A 15,616-nucleotide genomic window follows, 5' to 3' on the forward strand; every position below is an offset into this window, starting at 1 on the left:
TGGTGGAAGCAGCTGAAGTCTACCTGACAGCTCCTGAGCATCACCAGCTTAAAAAGTGGACGAGAACGGTCAGAAGACGCCGTCCCTCGAGAGGCGAGGACAGCAGCTCTTCATTTTCTCACCACGTAGAAATGCACCAAGTCCTGTTTTACATCACCAAAAGCAAACCCTGATTTCATCCTGTAGGGGGCGCTATGAGCCATTTTTACCCACAAAATCCAGTTTTTATAGAAACGTAAAAATGACTCATTTTATCAACAGATGAAAGAAAAAGAAATCTTGTTTGTACAGCGGCTTTAAAACGTGTCCACACCTCTGTTAAATGGTAGGATTTTTTTATGTTAAACACACACAATGAAGAAAAGAAAGTAAAACACGGGCTGCAGCTCCAGGTAATAGTCTATAGAGACACATCCACGACTCCAGGACACGTCGGGACCAAGCTTCCCCTTACTTGGCCACCAAATGGCTCCTGCGGTTAACTCACCCAGGGTAACACCAAGCTGATCAGCTGTCCGTCCAGCTGTAAAAAAACCTAATTGAGCAAATAAAACTGCCAACAAGGTGGAAGAAATTAGACTTATTATGCTCTATATATAATATTATAATCACACCTATAATTACTTCCTTTACTATATTCATGTATAAACTGTATTTACACTGATTCTTACTATATTACACTTTTTACATTGTACATTTTTACTCTTCATGCTTTTATTCTCTTTTAAGGTTTCTTCTTTTCATGTACAAGCTCTGTTAAAAGTTCACTACGAGGGTAAGATGACCTTCATCTGGTCCTTCCTCAGACCCTTAGTCAGATCTGCTGTGTGAGAATATCAGCTGTGATCCAGTCAGAGTGTTTGCAGCTTCATGTTTTCTTGTTGGTGTGGATCTGCTGCTCGTGTGAATCCTCCCACAGTGTTTCATCAGAGCTTTAACAGTGTGTGAGGCCCTCTAGTGGACGTTGTGGAGTATTGCGTTGTCTTTGCTCCAAAGGTTTTTGTACAGAGTTTTGTTGTTTCCTGTCACTGTGGGCCTCACAGCACAGTAGTACACAGCAGAGTCAGACACTGCAGCAGAGGAGATCTCCAGATCCAGTTGTTTCTGTTCTTTAATCACTTTAAAAGACAGTCCAGGAACTGAAGGAGATGTTTCTATTCCTGTTCCTGAGTGAGAGATCAGGAATTCTGGTGGTTTTCCTGGATATTGTCGATACCAGAAGAAATGATCTTGTCCAGTTGGTGTTTTAGAGTAAGTGTAGGACAGAGTAACAGAGCTTCCTTCTAAACTGGACTCTTCATTCTTGACTGCAGTGAGTTCTTCACAGCTGACACCTAAAGGAAGAGAGAAGTCAAATAAGTGAAGAAGAAGCAGAAAATCCAGAAATGGATGTTTTAAAGAAGCAAACAAACCTGTTAGAATGACTAGAAACAGCAGAGTGAATCCAAATGTCTGCAAAGACAGCATGTTGAATAAAGGTGATGTTTGTGGTTTGTGTGTTGAACTGTGTTGAATGTGGAAGTTTGTGTCTCTTCTATAGTTCAGTAACAGCTCAGCTCCTCCCTGAATCTCTCCGTCTCCTCTTTCATCTGTAGTTTCTCTTCTCTCAGTTACTCTTCCTCCTGGTTAACAGTCTGGCTGCTTCATCTTCATCACTCTGATCTCAGGAGCTTAGATGTGTTATTGATGTAGAACAGGGTCCTCATTTATTCATCATGTTTATGCACAGATCTGTGCACGTTTAGTGCACGAGGACATTTTCCTGCAAAGTGTTGAATTTACCAACTTGTTGTGATTCTTGGAAATGTTCATGTAAGATCAGCTCTGACCATTCATACACACATATTCTAGTAAGAAAGTAAAGTTTATTTATTGAGTCCTTTTACAGTCAGAAAGAGCTGCAGGTAAAGAGTGAAACAGACCCGAAAACTGAGTCCCATCATCACCAATAAAAGATCAAATAAGAGACAATAAAATAAAAACCTAGTTAAAATATAAAACAGTTAAATCCTGTTTGAAGAAGAAAGTTTTTATCTGCTTGTCATGAGAGTCTCTGGAGTCCAGTAAATGTAGTTGTAGTGGGGAACTCTTCCACAGCCTCGGTGCCACGGACTGGAAGGATCTGCTGGTCTTTAGTCCTTTACGGGGAACAACTAACAAATTCTGAGGCTGAACGAAGGCGGCCAGCAGCAGTGTCATTTGTAAGAAGCTGAGATAAATAACGTGGAGCCGGGCCCTTTACTGCTCTGTGTGTTAATAGAAGAGTTTTAAAACAAAGCCTAAAATCTGCTGGAAGCTGAAGGAAAGAGGATAGAAAAGGGGAGATGTGAGCCTGTTGCTGATCTGGCTGCAGCATCTTGTTGAGTTGGAGGCGTGAAAGAGACGATTTGTCCTGTAAACGTGACACAAACGCATGAAGAATGTCTCCAGTTTAGCTGAGGAGACCATATGTGGCAGTTTAGAAATGTTCCTGAAGGAAAGAAGCAGCAGCCAGATTTAACATGCGAGTCGAAGCCCAGAGAAGAAGCAGATATCACACCAAGATCACAAATACTGGACTCAGCAGATGGACAGAAAGAGGCCAGAACCAGACCGGTTTTAGTATCTAGTTCAGGAGGAGACAGAACCGAGCTCTCACACAATGTTCTCAGCATCATCCTCTCTCATTTAGTAATCTTTTAGAAAGAATGAAAGACATGTGCAGCTTCACTGGTTTAAAGACTTCTAAAAGACACCTGTGGCAGACAGGTGAGACCTGATCATCCCTGATCTGCTGACATTAGAAGACATTTCAGACTCTGCTCCTCTGTGAGAACGTCTTCAGAGAACTGATCTGTTCACTGAGATCCCAGAGTAAATTCTGATCAGAGGCCACTTCCCAAAAGAGATCCTCTCACATTCCTGCTGGGATCTGTTACCATAGCGACGAGTATCCAGGTGGGGTTTAGTCAGTGACATGAGAGAGGAGGCAGGTGGGACATTCCCTGACCATCACTGTGCTGCATTGTACCGCTGGATGTGTCTTTTCTCCAGACCATAATACATTCATTTCTCCTGAACCCGACTGGAATCAGACGGGACTGCAGCAGCGATGTTGGGAATGTGTGGAAGTTACGTCACATCAAGTCACCTCCATCTCTACAGAACATCTAAACCACCCAAGGCCAGCCGAAGAAGTGGACAGAATGAAGATCACAGTGTGGTTTGTCTCTCAGTGTCTTGTCGTTCCAGCTGTAAGTCATACAGGAAGCTAGAATTATCTTCCAATCAGCTGAAAGACATCGTAGTTTTAACCTGGACCTACATGGACTCTGGTCTGAGGCGGTTTCACAAAGACCCAATGGGGGACAGGCTAGGATTCTCTTTGTTAGCCGGCTGAACTGATCATTGTTGGTTTTCACAAAAGCAGAGAAAACAAACGTTCCCTCTGAGATTCGTTCTGATCATTCAAACCTGGTTAAAGTTCGTTTCTTCAGGTCAGACTGGGGGCTGCCCAAACGTAGAGCGGCTCAGGTGGTAGAGCGGGTCGTCCAATAACCGGCTGCGGTTCGGATCCTGTATCATCACAGTCCCAGACACTTCATACACTTTTCCTCCAGTGTCGGCATCGCTGGAGAGTGAATGAATAAGAGATTCATTAGAAAATGCTCTGGGTGAAAAGTGCTGTATAAATCTGATCCATCACTAGTCATGTGAGACGGATTAGACTTGGACACTCTGATAAGGCTTGATGAAGCTTTACCTTCACTCCATTCTACTTTTATTAAAGTCAGACACTGCAGCAGAGGAGATCACCAGATCTACTTGTTTTCTGTCCTTCTTCAGTTCTACAGTCAGTCCAGGGTATGGAGGTTCTGCTTTCACCACAGTTGGACTTGTTGAATCAGTGATGAGGAGAAGGAACTGAGGACCTGATCCAGGATCCTGTCGATACCACTGCAGGTTCTCAGCTGCAACTGAGTAGTTACAGGACAGAGTTTCTCTTTGACCCTCTGATGAAAACACTTCAGCTCTGCTGGGAGTTATATCATCTTCCAGGCTGTTACCTGCTGATCAGACCACATGTTTTATTTCCAGCTCTGATCTAAAGTCAGATTTCACTTCAATGAGAATCCAAACTCTATCTGTAGTTTTTAACCTGGTTGTTTTCCAGGTTTTCTTCTTACAAACATACGTACCTACGAGAGCTGAAAAGAAGCAAATCACAGCCAGTGTTTCCATGTTTCCAGAGGAGAAATGGTGGACCTGGAGTTTAGGATGAATTATCTGTGAGAGGTTTTGTGTTTGGTCTGATGTTCACAGCTGCAGTCAAACAGTAGGAGGAGACTCATGAACCTGAGCTGCTTTTCTGCTCAGCACAGTTCTAGTTTTATCTGAGTTAGTGCAGCATTTCTGTCAGCTCAAACCAGTCTGACATAAAGACTGATTACCACAGAGCTCTACAGCCTGGAGAGGAGAAAGTGTGTCATCCTGCAGGTGTCTGAAAAAAGCTGAGAGAAAACCATAATCACTTTAAATTATTACCTCCCCCAAAGTAGAGGTCATGTTTTCAGCAGCGTTGCTTTGTCTGTTAGGAACATAACTAAAAAAAATGGACAGATTTTGATTAAATTTTCTGGAAATGTCAAAAAGAGAAAAGAAACAAGGGATTAGATTTTAGGGATGATCTGGATCAGGATGCAGGATTTTCTTCTTTTTCTAGGGATAAGTTTACCATCAGATTCTGGCTCAAAACTAATGTCTAAAATCACTGGGAACACATTACAATGGCTTGGTGGAGGTCTGTGGTCTCTGAGTGCTTTTAGGTTTTATTTATACATTCAGATTAGCTCTCAAACGTCTTGTAATTGGACAAAGATTAAATTCCTATAAAGGGTTAAACATCAGTTTCTGACGTAATTGGTGTACATAATTAAATTATATTTGGGTAAGTACTACGGTACATTTAGAAGTTAAATTATATTTAAGTAAGTACATTTAAGTAAGTAATATTTCAAATACAAAGCGGAATAAAAGGTTGACTTCCTCTTCTGCTGCCGGAACTTCCCAGTGTGACACCAACCGGAAGTAAACAAGCCGCTAGCAGCATCGTTAGCTTTCCTCGTGTGAGGACGGAGCAGGAAGACGGTCGTGTTGTCGTCTCTCAGCTGAATATTTCAGTGTTTCAGCAACAATGTCTTCAGTTCAGCATCTGAGAGAGTTTATCAGCGAGCGACTAACTGCTGCTGCTGAAGAAATATTCACAGAGTTTGAAAAAACCATCGTCCAGTACGAAGAAGAGATCGATCGTCAGCGCAGACTGCTGGATATCACCTGGAATCCACAGATAAAGTTAATCAGAACAGGTATGAAACACTGGGATGGTCTGAATGAACTAACACATGGACTCATGGAGGATCCTGATCAGAGCTCTACGGTACATTTAGTTTAGATTTATTTGCTTTATTTGTCAGGGACCATGTAGAAAACCTGATCCACAAGGTAAAGATGCTCTGTAGCAGATTCCAGCGTTCTCACTAATTCCCATCTGTAGTCCACGTGGCAGCATTTAGTTTTAGACTGAGAGGAAAATGATGCTGCAGCTGCAGTTTCAGGCAGAAACACTAAGAGAGACGCTGAGATGCCACTGTGGGCTGGTTGCAGACGTTTCACATCTCTACCACCCCAATGCAGATATTTGCAGGGACGTAGTTAGCAGGAAATAATAGAAGCTTTTCACTGTACTTCAACACTTCTTTCTTTCTACGTTTTTACTGACATGTTTCTGTAGTTACCGTCATGTGTTGCTGCTACTAAGAACTTCATGGGTAAATCCAGAGTAATTATGAAGCTGTTGAACAGTAGTTTCCTCGTATTTACCCATTTGAACTAGCTGCAGTTACCGGGTAAGTAAGTGAACTTCACATGTTCTTACTGGGTAAATACCTAAAACTGACTGATAATTTAGTCCTTTCAGGAAAAAAAAAGCTTCATTTTAATCTTTTTTTTTTTTTTTTTTTTTTTTTTTTTTAAACCTGTCTTGTCCAGCATCGTTGCAAACAGAATGATTGTCTGGCTGCTGTCTGGTGCTGGGCAATTTTACTCTATCAAGCAGGGATTTATACTACATGTATAAAGTCCCTCTTGATGACATGAAAAACTTTATTAAATCAGACTCTTAATGCTGGACTCGACCGGAGGGGACAGAGAGAGAGAGAGAGAAAAGAAAGTAGAGAGAAGAGGGAGGGGAGAGAGAGGGACAGAAAGGGTGTGGGGAGTGCGGGTGGGGACTTGAAACATCATACAGAAGACCATGTAATCCATACTACTTACAACATATATAGCTACGATCATCCTAGCCAGTAGGTCATTACACAACTAGTTGATAATAGTAACAATAATAATAATAAGAACAGAAATAATTAAAAAAAGAAAAAAAATATGATAATAGATATAAGTGAAACTGCTGTATTCAAGAACACGCGCAGAGAAACCTGTGTGGATGTGTTGGAGAACTCGGCCACACGGCGACGCAAAGACTGTGTGGAGACGTTCAGGAAGGAGTGACCGTGCAGAGTGATCATGCAGATGCCACCTCACTTGAACAGAGGCCAGAGTCAGGCCAGCAGTCCCGAGACCCAGGCCACCAGCCCCCCCGCAGGCAACAGATCCCGACCGGTCCACAGAGATGACCACTCGTCCGCCCAGGAAGGCAGCAGCAGGAGACCCCCGCAGGAGCCGCCCCGCGGACACAGGGCACCGGCCCCGGCGGGCCGAGGCCAGCAGTCCCCGACCCCCCCGGGCACCGGCCGCCCGGGACAGACGGGGCAGAGGGCCCGGGCCCAGGAGCGCAGGGACACCCCCCTCCCTCACAGGCCGAGGGCCAGCACGCCACCCGGGGGGACCCGGCCCGCCCAGACGGCCACCACCAGAGGCCAGCCCCACACCCCAGCGCCCAGCCGCACACCCCGAGAACCAGTCCTGCCCCCCCCCAGACCAACACACACACACACAAACACACACACTCTCCTTCCACTCCTCCATTCATCCTCCCACGCATACACCATTCAACCCTCACATACTCTGTCCTCCCACACACACACACCATCCTTCCACCATCCATCCTTCCACACACACACCATCCTTCCTCCCACACACTCACCATCCTTCCACCATACACTCTCCCACACCTACCCATCCTCCCACACACACACATCATCCCTCCACCACTCATCCTCCCACACATACACCATCCTCCCACACATACACCATTCATCCACCTTCACACCTCCCACACACACACACACACCATCCTTCCACTACCCACTCTCCGAAACATACACCACTCCCCCACACACACACCATCCTCCCTCCCATACACCATCCATCCTCCCGCACACACACCATCCTTCCACCATCCATCCTCCCACACCCACACCACCCCCCCTCCCACACACCACGCATCCACCTCCACACACCCCACCCTCCCACACACCATCCCTCCACCACCCATCCCCCCACACCCACACCACTCTCCCACCCACACACCACCCCCCCCCCCCCCCCCCAACACACACACACAAACACCCTCCCGCCACCCCACGCCACGGGGGGACAGCCCCAGCCAGGAGGCGAGGAGACACGAGCCAGGCCCCCACCCCCCCACCCCGCCCCCCACTCCCCACCCCCAAAACAGCACCTTCCCCCCAGGGCCAGCAGCCAAAACCCCCCGGGACAGCCCGCCTACGCCCCGGGCCAACGCGACAGGCCACCCGGCCCACCCCCGCCCCCGGGCCATCCATGGAGACAGGGGCGCTTGAAGACCCCATCCCCCCTCCCTCCCCCACTAGTGATGGAATATATTATGTGCTGTTTGCAATTAAAAAAAGAGGGTTAAAATTGGGGGGCAGTAACTGCATTGAAGAGGGGGCGGGGCCACCTGAGCAGTCCCACCCACCTGACCTCGCACGTTCCACCCCCCAAAACGTGTTTGTATGTTGTAAATGTTATTTGTGCTCAGTGACTAAGTGGAATTAAAAGCTGGGAGGCATGCTGCCGCTCGGCGAAGCAACGGGGCCACTATGATGACCCCCCTGCCCCGCCCAGCGCAACAAGCACACCTCCCACAGCCCTACCTGTGTATGTAGTGAAGAGTGGGGGAGGGGAGGGGTCAGGAGATGTAGGTCCAGAGGGGAGTAAGCCTCCCCCCTGGAAGACGACCCGCCAGTGGCTTAGGGCGCCGCCGGCCCCGAAGGGCGTCACAGGCCCGGAGCAGCCACCCCAACCCAGGCACGCCACGAACCCCCCCAGGGGCCAGCCACCAGCCCAAGGGGCCACTTTCCTCTTTCTGAGTGGGAGGGGGGCGAGGCAAAGGAAGGGAACCCCAGGCCCACGCCCCCAACACCCGGCCAGGGCGCCCCCCAGAGGACACGTCCTAACCCCCTGCAAACGCACACACACTCTTTTTTTTTTTTTTTTTTTTTTTCCCAGCCACTCACACACCCTTTCACACACCTCTATACACCAACACCTCAATACGTGCACATACCTCCACACACACACTTCACGCACATACCTATAAACACACACACCGGTGCCCACATACACACACACTCTCATACCCCTCCATACACATACACCACTACACACGCACTCACATACATACCCGCATATACACACAAGCACCTCCATACATACTCACGCCTCCACCCACTCCTTCACTCCTCCACACACACCTCGACCTCCACGTGCACACACTCATATATACACACCTTCACACACACCCACACACACATACAGCACACACATCCCTCTACACCCACCTACACACCAGCATACCTACGGACACACACACACACACACCCACCTATATACAAACACACCCCCACCCAGGTTCCGGGGCTGCGACCAAGCACCAGGGCACGGACCAACCCCCGACACGGCACATCCGGACGGGCCCAGCCCCCCCCCCCAGCAGCGGCAGACCCCCCACCCCCAGGAGAGGGGGGAGACCCGACACACCAGAGCCCGGGGCCCCCACCCGGCCCACCCCGGGACTCGTTGATCCTCCTCAGAGCTTTGTTTACCTGGGCTGATGAGACGACTGGTGAGGGGGAGGGCGTGTTGCTGTCCAGGTGTCTGAGAACCTCCTCTCTGTGTGTTAAAGTACCCCAGTAATTATCTCATACTGTGTACCAGTTTGTCATTTTGTGCCAGCTTTTAAAGACATGTATTAAGTCTACTTAGAAGGCACATCAGTTAAAACCAAACAACGAGGGAATAAGAAATAGAAACAACAATAAGGAAAAAGTGCATCCAGATAATTAGTTCAACTTATTTTGATTAAAATGAAATTAATCCAATATCGATTCATAAAATCTGCAGATAGATTTTTTTATACGTCCTCATTTCCGGTAACCCTACTCTCGCGTGACTTATCGAGACTCGGCGAGATCTTAGCACATATACACAACTGGTTTTTTGTGTTGCCTCCGTCCAATCAGCTTTTCTTGCCGAGATGATGTCACTTCCAGATGTTTTCATTCACCCATGTGGGTTACATTCGTCTGTAAAGGCTTTTGCAGCAAATTACCGCTCACATTCGCAACTAACGTACTAAAGTACCAGCAAAACATTTTTACATCCAGCCTAAAGGCAGCCAAGATGGCCTTTTATCAGAACAAGATCCACAATGCTCCCAACACACGACATGTTCATGGTGTTTAACGCTCTTGTTACGGCCACTGCCTATTGCTGGCAGCTGCGGCTCATTCTGCCGTTGATTGCCTGGTTTGAAGGCTCTGTCTGGAGTGGCTGGAACCAACACACCTCAGTCTCCTCCCTTCTGATTGGCCAATCAGATCCGGACCAATCAGGCTGCAGCTTAGAAGAAGCCTATGCTGAAAAGGCTGCAGCAGAAGCCAGTCGGGGGGGTGGTGAAAATGGCACAGGCCGCTTCCCCTCACTTTGTGCACCGGGTGTGTGTGTGTTTGTGGAATCAAGGCGAGACTGGTTGCCGCAGGTGGTCTCATCCTGATTTTGACAGAAATTTGGTAGTACGGCTTACTGGGTGTTCGCTGTGCTTTGTGTGGGTGATCCGTTTGGTGTCAGACCATTTTGTGCTGTCCTGTGGGAGGACTTAGTTATGGTTCTGTTTAGGTTGGATTCACCGTTCTACACTCAGTTTAGTTCAAGTTTTGCTACACTTTTATTTGTTCTGTCATAGTGGGTGTTTTGTGTTTAGTTTGGTGTTGGGCTAGGTTGTTTTTGTTTGTGACAACGGTCACATTAGTTATGGATCTGCTGCTCTTTTGTTTGGTTTTAGTTTCCTCACCAAGTTTTAGTCACTTCTTCGTTTGCACTCGGTGGGTTTTGTATATGGTTTTGGTTAAACCTTTTTGTATATTTATTTCAGCAGGTCCTCGAACCCCAACACTTGTTTATTTTGTGTAATTTTGTTTCACTTGTGTACAATAAAATGTGCTGATTATAATTTTTACATCTGTCCCAACGTTATCTTTTTCTTACGCCCAATCATACCCCTGAGTCGGGTCGTAACTCTCTTCTATCACCTGCTCAGCCTCCCACTGTGCTGACTGCAGAAATGTTTGCTTCCTACTTCACTGAAAAGGTCGCTACCATCAGTAACCAATTCACTGAGCCGTACCAACTCAGCCTTACCAAACCAGCTACTGGTGCCTCACTCTGCTCCTTCCTCTCTCTATAAATGAGGACCAAGTCTCTAAACTTCTGGTCAACTCAAAACCCACAACCTGTCCTCTTGATCCTGTTCCCTCTGACATCCTGCAGAGCATTTTACCTACAATCAGACCTGCAGTAACCCATATTATCACCTCCTCTCTTAAATCCGGTGTCTTTCCCTCTGCCTTCAAGCAAGCTCGGGTTACCCGCTGCTGAAGAAACCCACACTCAACCCAGCCCAGGTTGGAAACTACCAGCCGGTCTCTCTGCTTCCATTCATGTCTAAACTACTAGAGCGTGTCGTCTTCAGTCAGGTCTCACAGTTCCTCCAAGACAACAACCTGTTAGATCCATATCAGTCTGGCTATAGGCAAGGCCGCTCTACTGAAACTGCTCTCCTGTCAGTTACTGATTCCCTACGGGTTGCCAGATCTGCTGGTCAATCCTCAGTCCTTATACTGCTGGACCTGTCTGCTGCCTTTGACACGGTCAACCATCATATACTGTTCTCCACACTCTCGGAGCTTGGCATCTCAGGATCTGTCCTCTTGTGGTTTACGTCCTACCTCACCAGACCACATAGACTGACAACAGGGGTGCCTCAGGGCTCGTGCTTGGCCCTCTTCTCTTTTCTCTATACACCTCCTCACTCGGTGCATCATTAGCTCTCATGGTTTCTCCTACCACTGTTATGCAGATGACACTCAGCTTTTCCTTTCTTTCCCACCTGACGACACAACATCTCAATGCGAATATTAGCATGTTGCTGATATCTCCGCATGGATGAAGGATCGCCACTATTAGCGCGTTCTTTTCTTATAAAAGACGCACTTTGCTCTCGGCTTACATGCATCCAAGTTCGACGCGCTCCAGCGCTCTTTGGTTCAAAACAAATGATCATGAAGTCCAAACATTTCTTTCCTCTGGATCAATGATTTTATTTCCAAAAGTGTTAGCGTTTCTTACCGCACCATGACGTGACTGGCAGGCATCTTTCTTTCTTTTTATCAAAACAAAACAAAAATAACCAACGCTGGCCGCGGTCTAAAACTGTATAGCTGCGTGCCTGAAACCGAGAGCTCACCTGGCCCCAATAGCCAACACTAATATAGCCCAGGTGCTGCAGTCACCTGTCCATAAAGAGGGGGCGGAGATGAGAAACGGCATCAACCATGCGCAACAGTAAACAATCAAAATAAACAATTCATTACTTTAGTTCAACTCATAATTCAAATCCTAATACTTCACATTTTTATCTCATAAACTAGCAAATAGAACAAATAACAGCCATTCAGAAACAATATAAATCCATCAAAACATAACACAATAATTTGGCTCCTACAGCCACCTTCAGCTCTACATGACAGCACCTGGATCCAACTGGATTGCTTGTGTTGTTCTTACTTTCAAATGTTAGTCGCTTTGGATAAAAGCGTCTGCTAAATGACTGTAGAATAGAATAGAATAGAATAGAATAGCTAATGCTAACGGGGGCCTGCCCATTCAACAAATGTTTGTTTGTACATTTTTACTGTGCTGTTAAACTTTTGGAAAAGAGATTTTTAATCTCAGTGAAGCTTGTAATGGTTAAATAAGTAATAATATAAATATCAAGTCCTATTTTTTCTTTTTCGGGAACCCTAGTAATTAATCTAAACTAAAATCTTTCTTCATGTTTTTCATTTGTCCCTTTATCCCTCCAGAGGTTCCACATCAATATGTCTACAAGGTGGATGAAGCTCTTCAAGAAGACCAGCAGCTGTGCAACCAGAACTCAAACCTGGACCAGGAGCAACCAGAGTCTGCTCGTATTAAAGAGGAAGAGGAGGAACTCCTCAGCAGTCAGGAGGAAGAGCAGCTTTGGCTGAAGGATGAAACTGATCAATTTTCAATACCGGCTGCTCATGAGGAAGATGGTCACAGTGATCCAGAACCAAACAGGGACCATATTCCCTCTTACAGTCCTCCTGCAGACCAACATTCACCTTTAGAGGAAAGCATGGTTGAAGACTCAGGACCAACAACGTGTGCAGATACACAGCCAGAAAAGAGCTGTCTAACGGAGACAAATGAGAACGTAGGAGAGTCCTTTCTGTTAGAAAGTCATTGTAATGAAAGAGATGAGAAACAACATTCCTGCAAGTTCTGTGGGAAACAATTTCAAATGAAAAGTAGGCTGAATGTACATCTAAGAAATCACACAGATGAAAGGCCCTTTTTTTGTCAAATATGTGGAAGATGTTTCAGTCAAAATTGTTTTCTGTTAAGTCACATGAGGATTCACTCAGGACAGAAGCCATATTCTTGTCAAACATGTGGAAAACGCTTCACTCAAAGTAAGAATTTGGTGAGCCACATGAAAATTCACACAGGACAGAAGCCGTATTCTTGTCCAACATGTGGAAAATGTTTCATTCGCCAGGATACTTTGGTGCGTCACATGAGAATTCACACAGGTGAGAGGTCGTATTCTTGTCCAACATGTGGAAAACGTTTCAGTCAAATTGATCATTTAAAGTACCACATGAACTCTGACAGAGGATGTCAAAAGCCACCTTCTATAAAGATATGTGGGAAATGATTCAGTCTAAATCACGTGTCAAACTCAAGGCCCGCCGGAAAACAAAAACACATACAAACTTAGTCTCCACCATCTTGATGTTTCCCACAGTTACATCAGCGTGTACGTCAGCTTGGATTCAGGAAATGTATAATTGCCAATTAACGTACTAAAATATATCGTATGGCTGCTCGTATGGCTCACTTCCTTTGTCTCTACATTGAAGTAAGTGATAATGAGGAGTTTTGGTTGTCTTTTTTTGCGCCCTTTGTTTTTTGTAAAGCCGTCAAAAGGCTCATTTCACATTTTGGAAATGTCCTTGTTCATAGCCAGAACACAATGTAAAGGGCGGCAGGAAATTCCAGCTGCTTTGAATGTATGTGACTGGTAAAACCTGTTTAATCTGTAAAATATTCTGCATTGAACAAATAAATTCATTCATTATCTGCACCGCTTTGTCCATTAAGGGTCGCAGGAAGCTAGAGTCCAACCCAGCATGAAGAAATAAAACTCTGAAACACTGAAAACTGAATGAACAGATTTTGATTAAATTTCCTGAAAATCTCAAAAAAATAAAAAAATTTCAAAAATTGAATATGAAACAAGTGATCAGATGTTAGGAGTGATCTGGATCAGGACCCAGGATTCCTTACTATGGGGAGGTAGGGATAATTTTACCATTAGATTCTAAACTAATACCTACAATCACTGGAAAAATAAAGGTACGATGGCTTGATGGAGGTTTGTGGTCTGAGTGATTTTAGTTTTTATTTATACGTTCAGATTAACGAAAGCACATTTTAGTCTTTTCTTTCCTCCCAAAGCTGAGCTCAGTCAGTGAGATTATTTGTGCCTCAGAGAAAGCAGCTGAAGCTGAAACCTGATCCAGATCAGGATCTACATGTTCTCTGAGGAAATCTGTTTGGTGCTTCTTTAGTTTCTGGAACACAGAACCAGTTCCAGCCAAACTCAGCAGCATCAGACATTAAACTGAAAGCTGGAACATTGAAGATTTCTCTTCAGATCCACTTCTGGTTGATAACTGAAAGTCAGAAACATGAATGCATCATCTGCATACGCTCTGACCATCACAGCAGGCATGCTGCTTGTGTAAAAACATGAAACACTATTTAACCCAGTAAATGTTGTTCCACCCTCCATCCAGGTAAAACAGAAAGATAGTCATCACCAGCGTCTATTTCTATGAATCACATTTAATTAAATTTTATTTATAGAGCACATTTCATATACAAAGTAACACAAAGTGCTATACATAATAAAAACAAATCATGCATATTAAAACCAACATTTGAAAGCCTACACACATCAAAGAATTAAAGAATAAAAAGTCTCAGTCAAACACACAAACTCACATTCATACAAACAAAACCTGTGCACTCTCCCCCCACCCACCCATACCCCATTCTGTACAAACATGAACTCCCATCACTAATAACTGTCTCTGAAAAAATAATGATAAAATGAAAACATCTGGCTGACGCTGCTGTGAGGAAACAATATCTTGGGGATCCAGTAACACCGAAAGCCAGCCCACCCATGACCACACAGGGCGCCACCACAGGAACCACCCAGGTAAGGGCAGGCCGGGGTCTGCACCACAGCTACAGGGCTGCAAGTGCAGAACCTCCAGCCACCCAGACCAGGGCAGTCACCATGGCAACAACCCTGCAGACAGCAGGCGGAGCCACCAGTGTGAAGGATCCCCAGGAGGAAACACTGGAGTTAAACAATAAAAACAACAATAAATAAACTTATAAACAATAAGAACTGATAAGTGTGACAAAAATAAAATAAAGGAGTTCAGAATATATATATATAAAACAAAATACTGTACTTGAGTAAGAAATAATGCAATAAAACTAAACAGTAAAACACTGAAATGGCCATATACATAGGTGGTAAAAATAGGCGAATATATGATTAAATAAGCATAAATCAAATCAAAATTAAATTCTGCTATAAGCTAGACTAAAAAGAAAGGTCTTGAGCCTGATTTTAAAACATCAACAGTCTCTGCAGCCCTGAGATCCTCTGGTAGTCGAGGCCCGTAGTAGTGAAACGAGGCCTCACCATAAGTCTTGGTTCTGATTTTAGGAACAACCAAGAACCGGTACCAGAGGATCTCAGGGTCCTTGAAGTTTCATAATCTAAAAGTAGGTCTGATAAGTAAGAAGACCCAGGACCATAGGCCATGGTCTTGGGCATGATCCTTTGGGTTTTAATGTTGAAAAACAGCAGAAACTTAAAGAATCAGTGAGCATGAATTTATTACCTGGTGAGAAACTGTGTTTCATTTTATTCAATAAATATGTGTGTAACTTATTAACACTGTCTCTGCAGACCTGTCAAACGAAA

The 15,616-nt window shown here is 45.2% G+C and overlaps 1 protein-coding gene across 1 annotated transcript; it reads left to right on the top strand.

Annotated features, from left to right (window-relative positions):
- Nucleotides 1-5,053: 5,053 nt before the first annotated feature.
- On the top strand, nt 5,054-13,673 carry LOC121645146 (zinc finger protein 79-like). Its single transcript, XM_041993546.1, has 2 exons — nt 5,054-5,345; nt 12,384-13,673. Exons 1-2 carry the CDS (start codon nt 5,174-5,176, stop codon nt 13,259-13,261), a joined length of 1,050 nt encoding a protein of 349 aa, XP_041849480.1. The 5' UTR covers nt 5,054-5,173; the 3' UTR covers nt 13,262-13,673.
- The last annotated feature ends 1,943 nt before the right edge of the window (nt 13,674-15,616 follow it).

The sequence above is a fragment of the Melanotaenia boesemani genome, chromosome 8 (assembly GCF_017639745.1).
Source record: "Melanotaenia boesemani isolate fMelBoe1 chromosome 8, fMelBoe1.pri, whole genome shotgun sequence".
Classification (NCBI taxonomy): Eukaryota; Metazoa; Chordata; class Actinopteri; order Atheriniformes; family Melanotaeniidae; genus Melanotaenia; species Melanotaenia boesemani.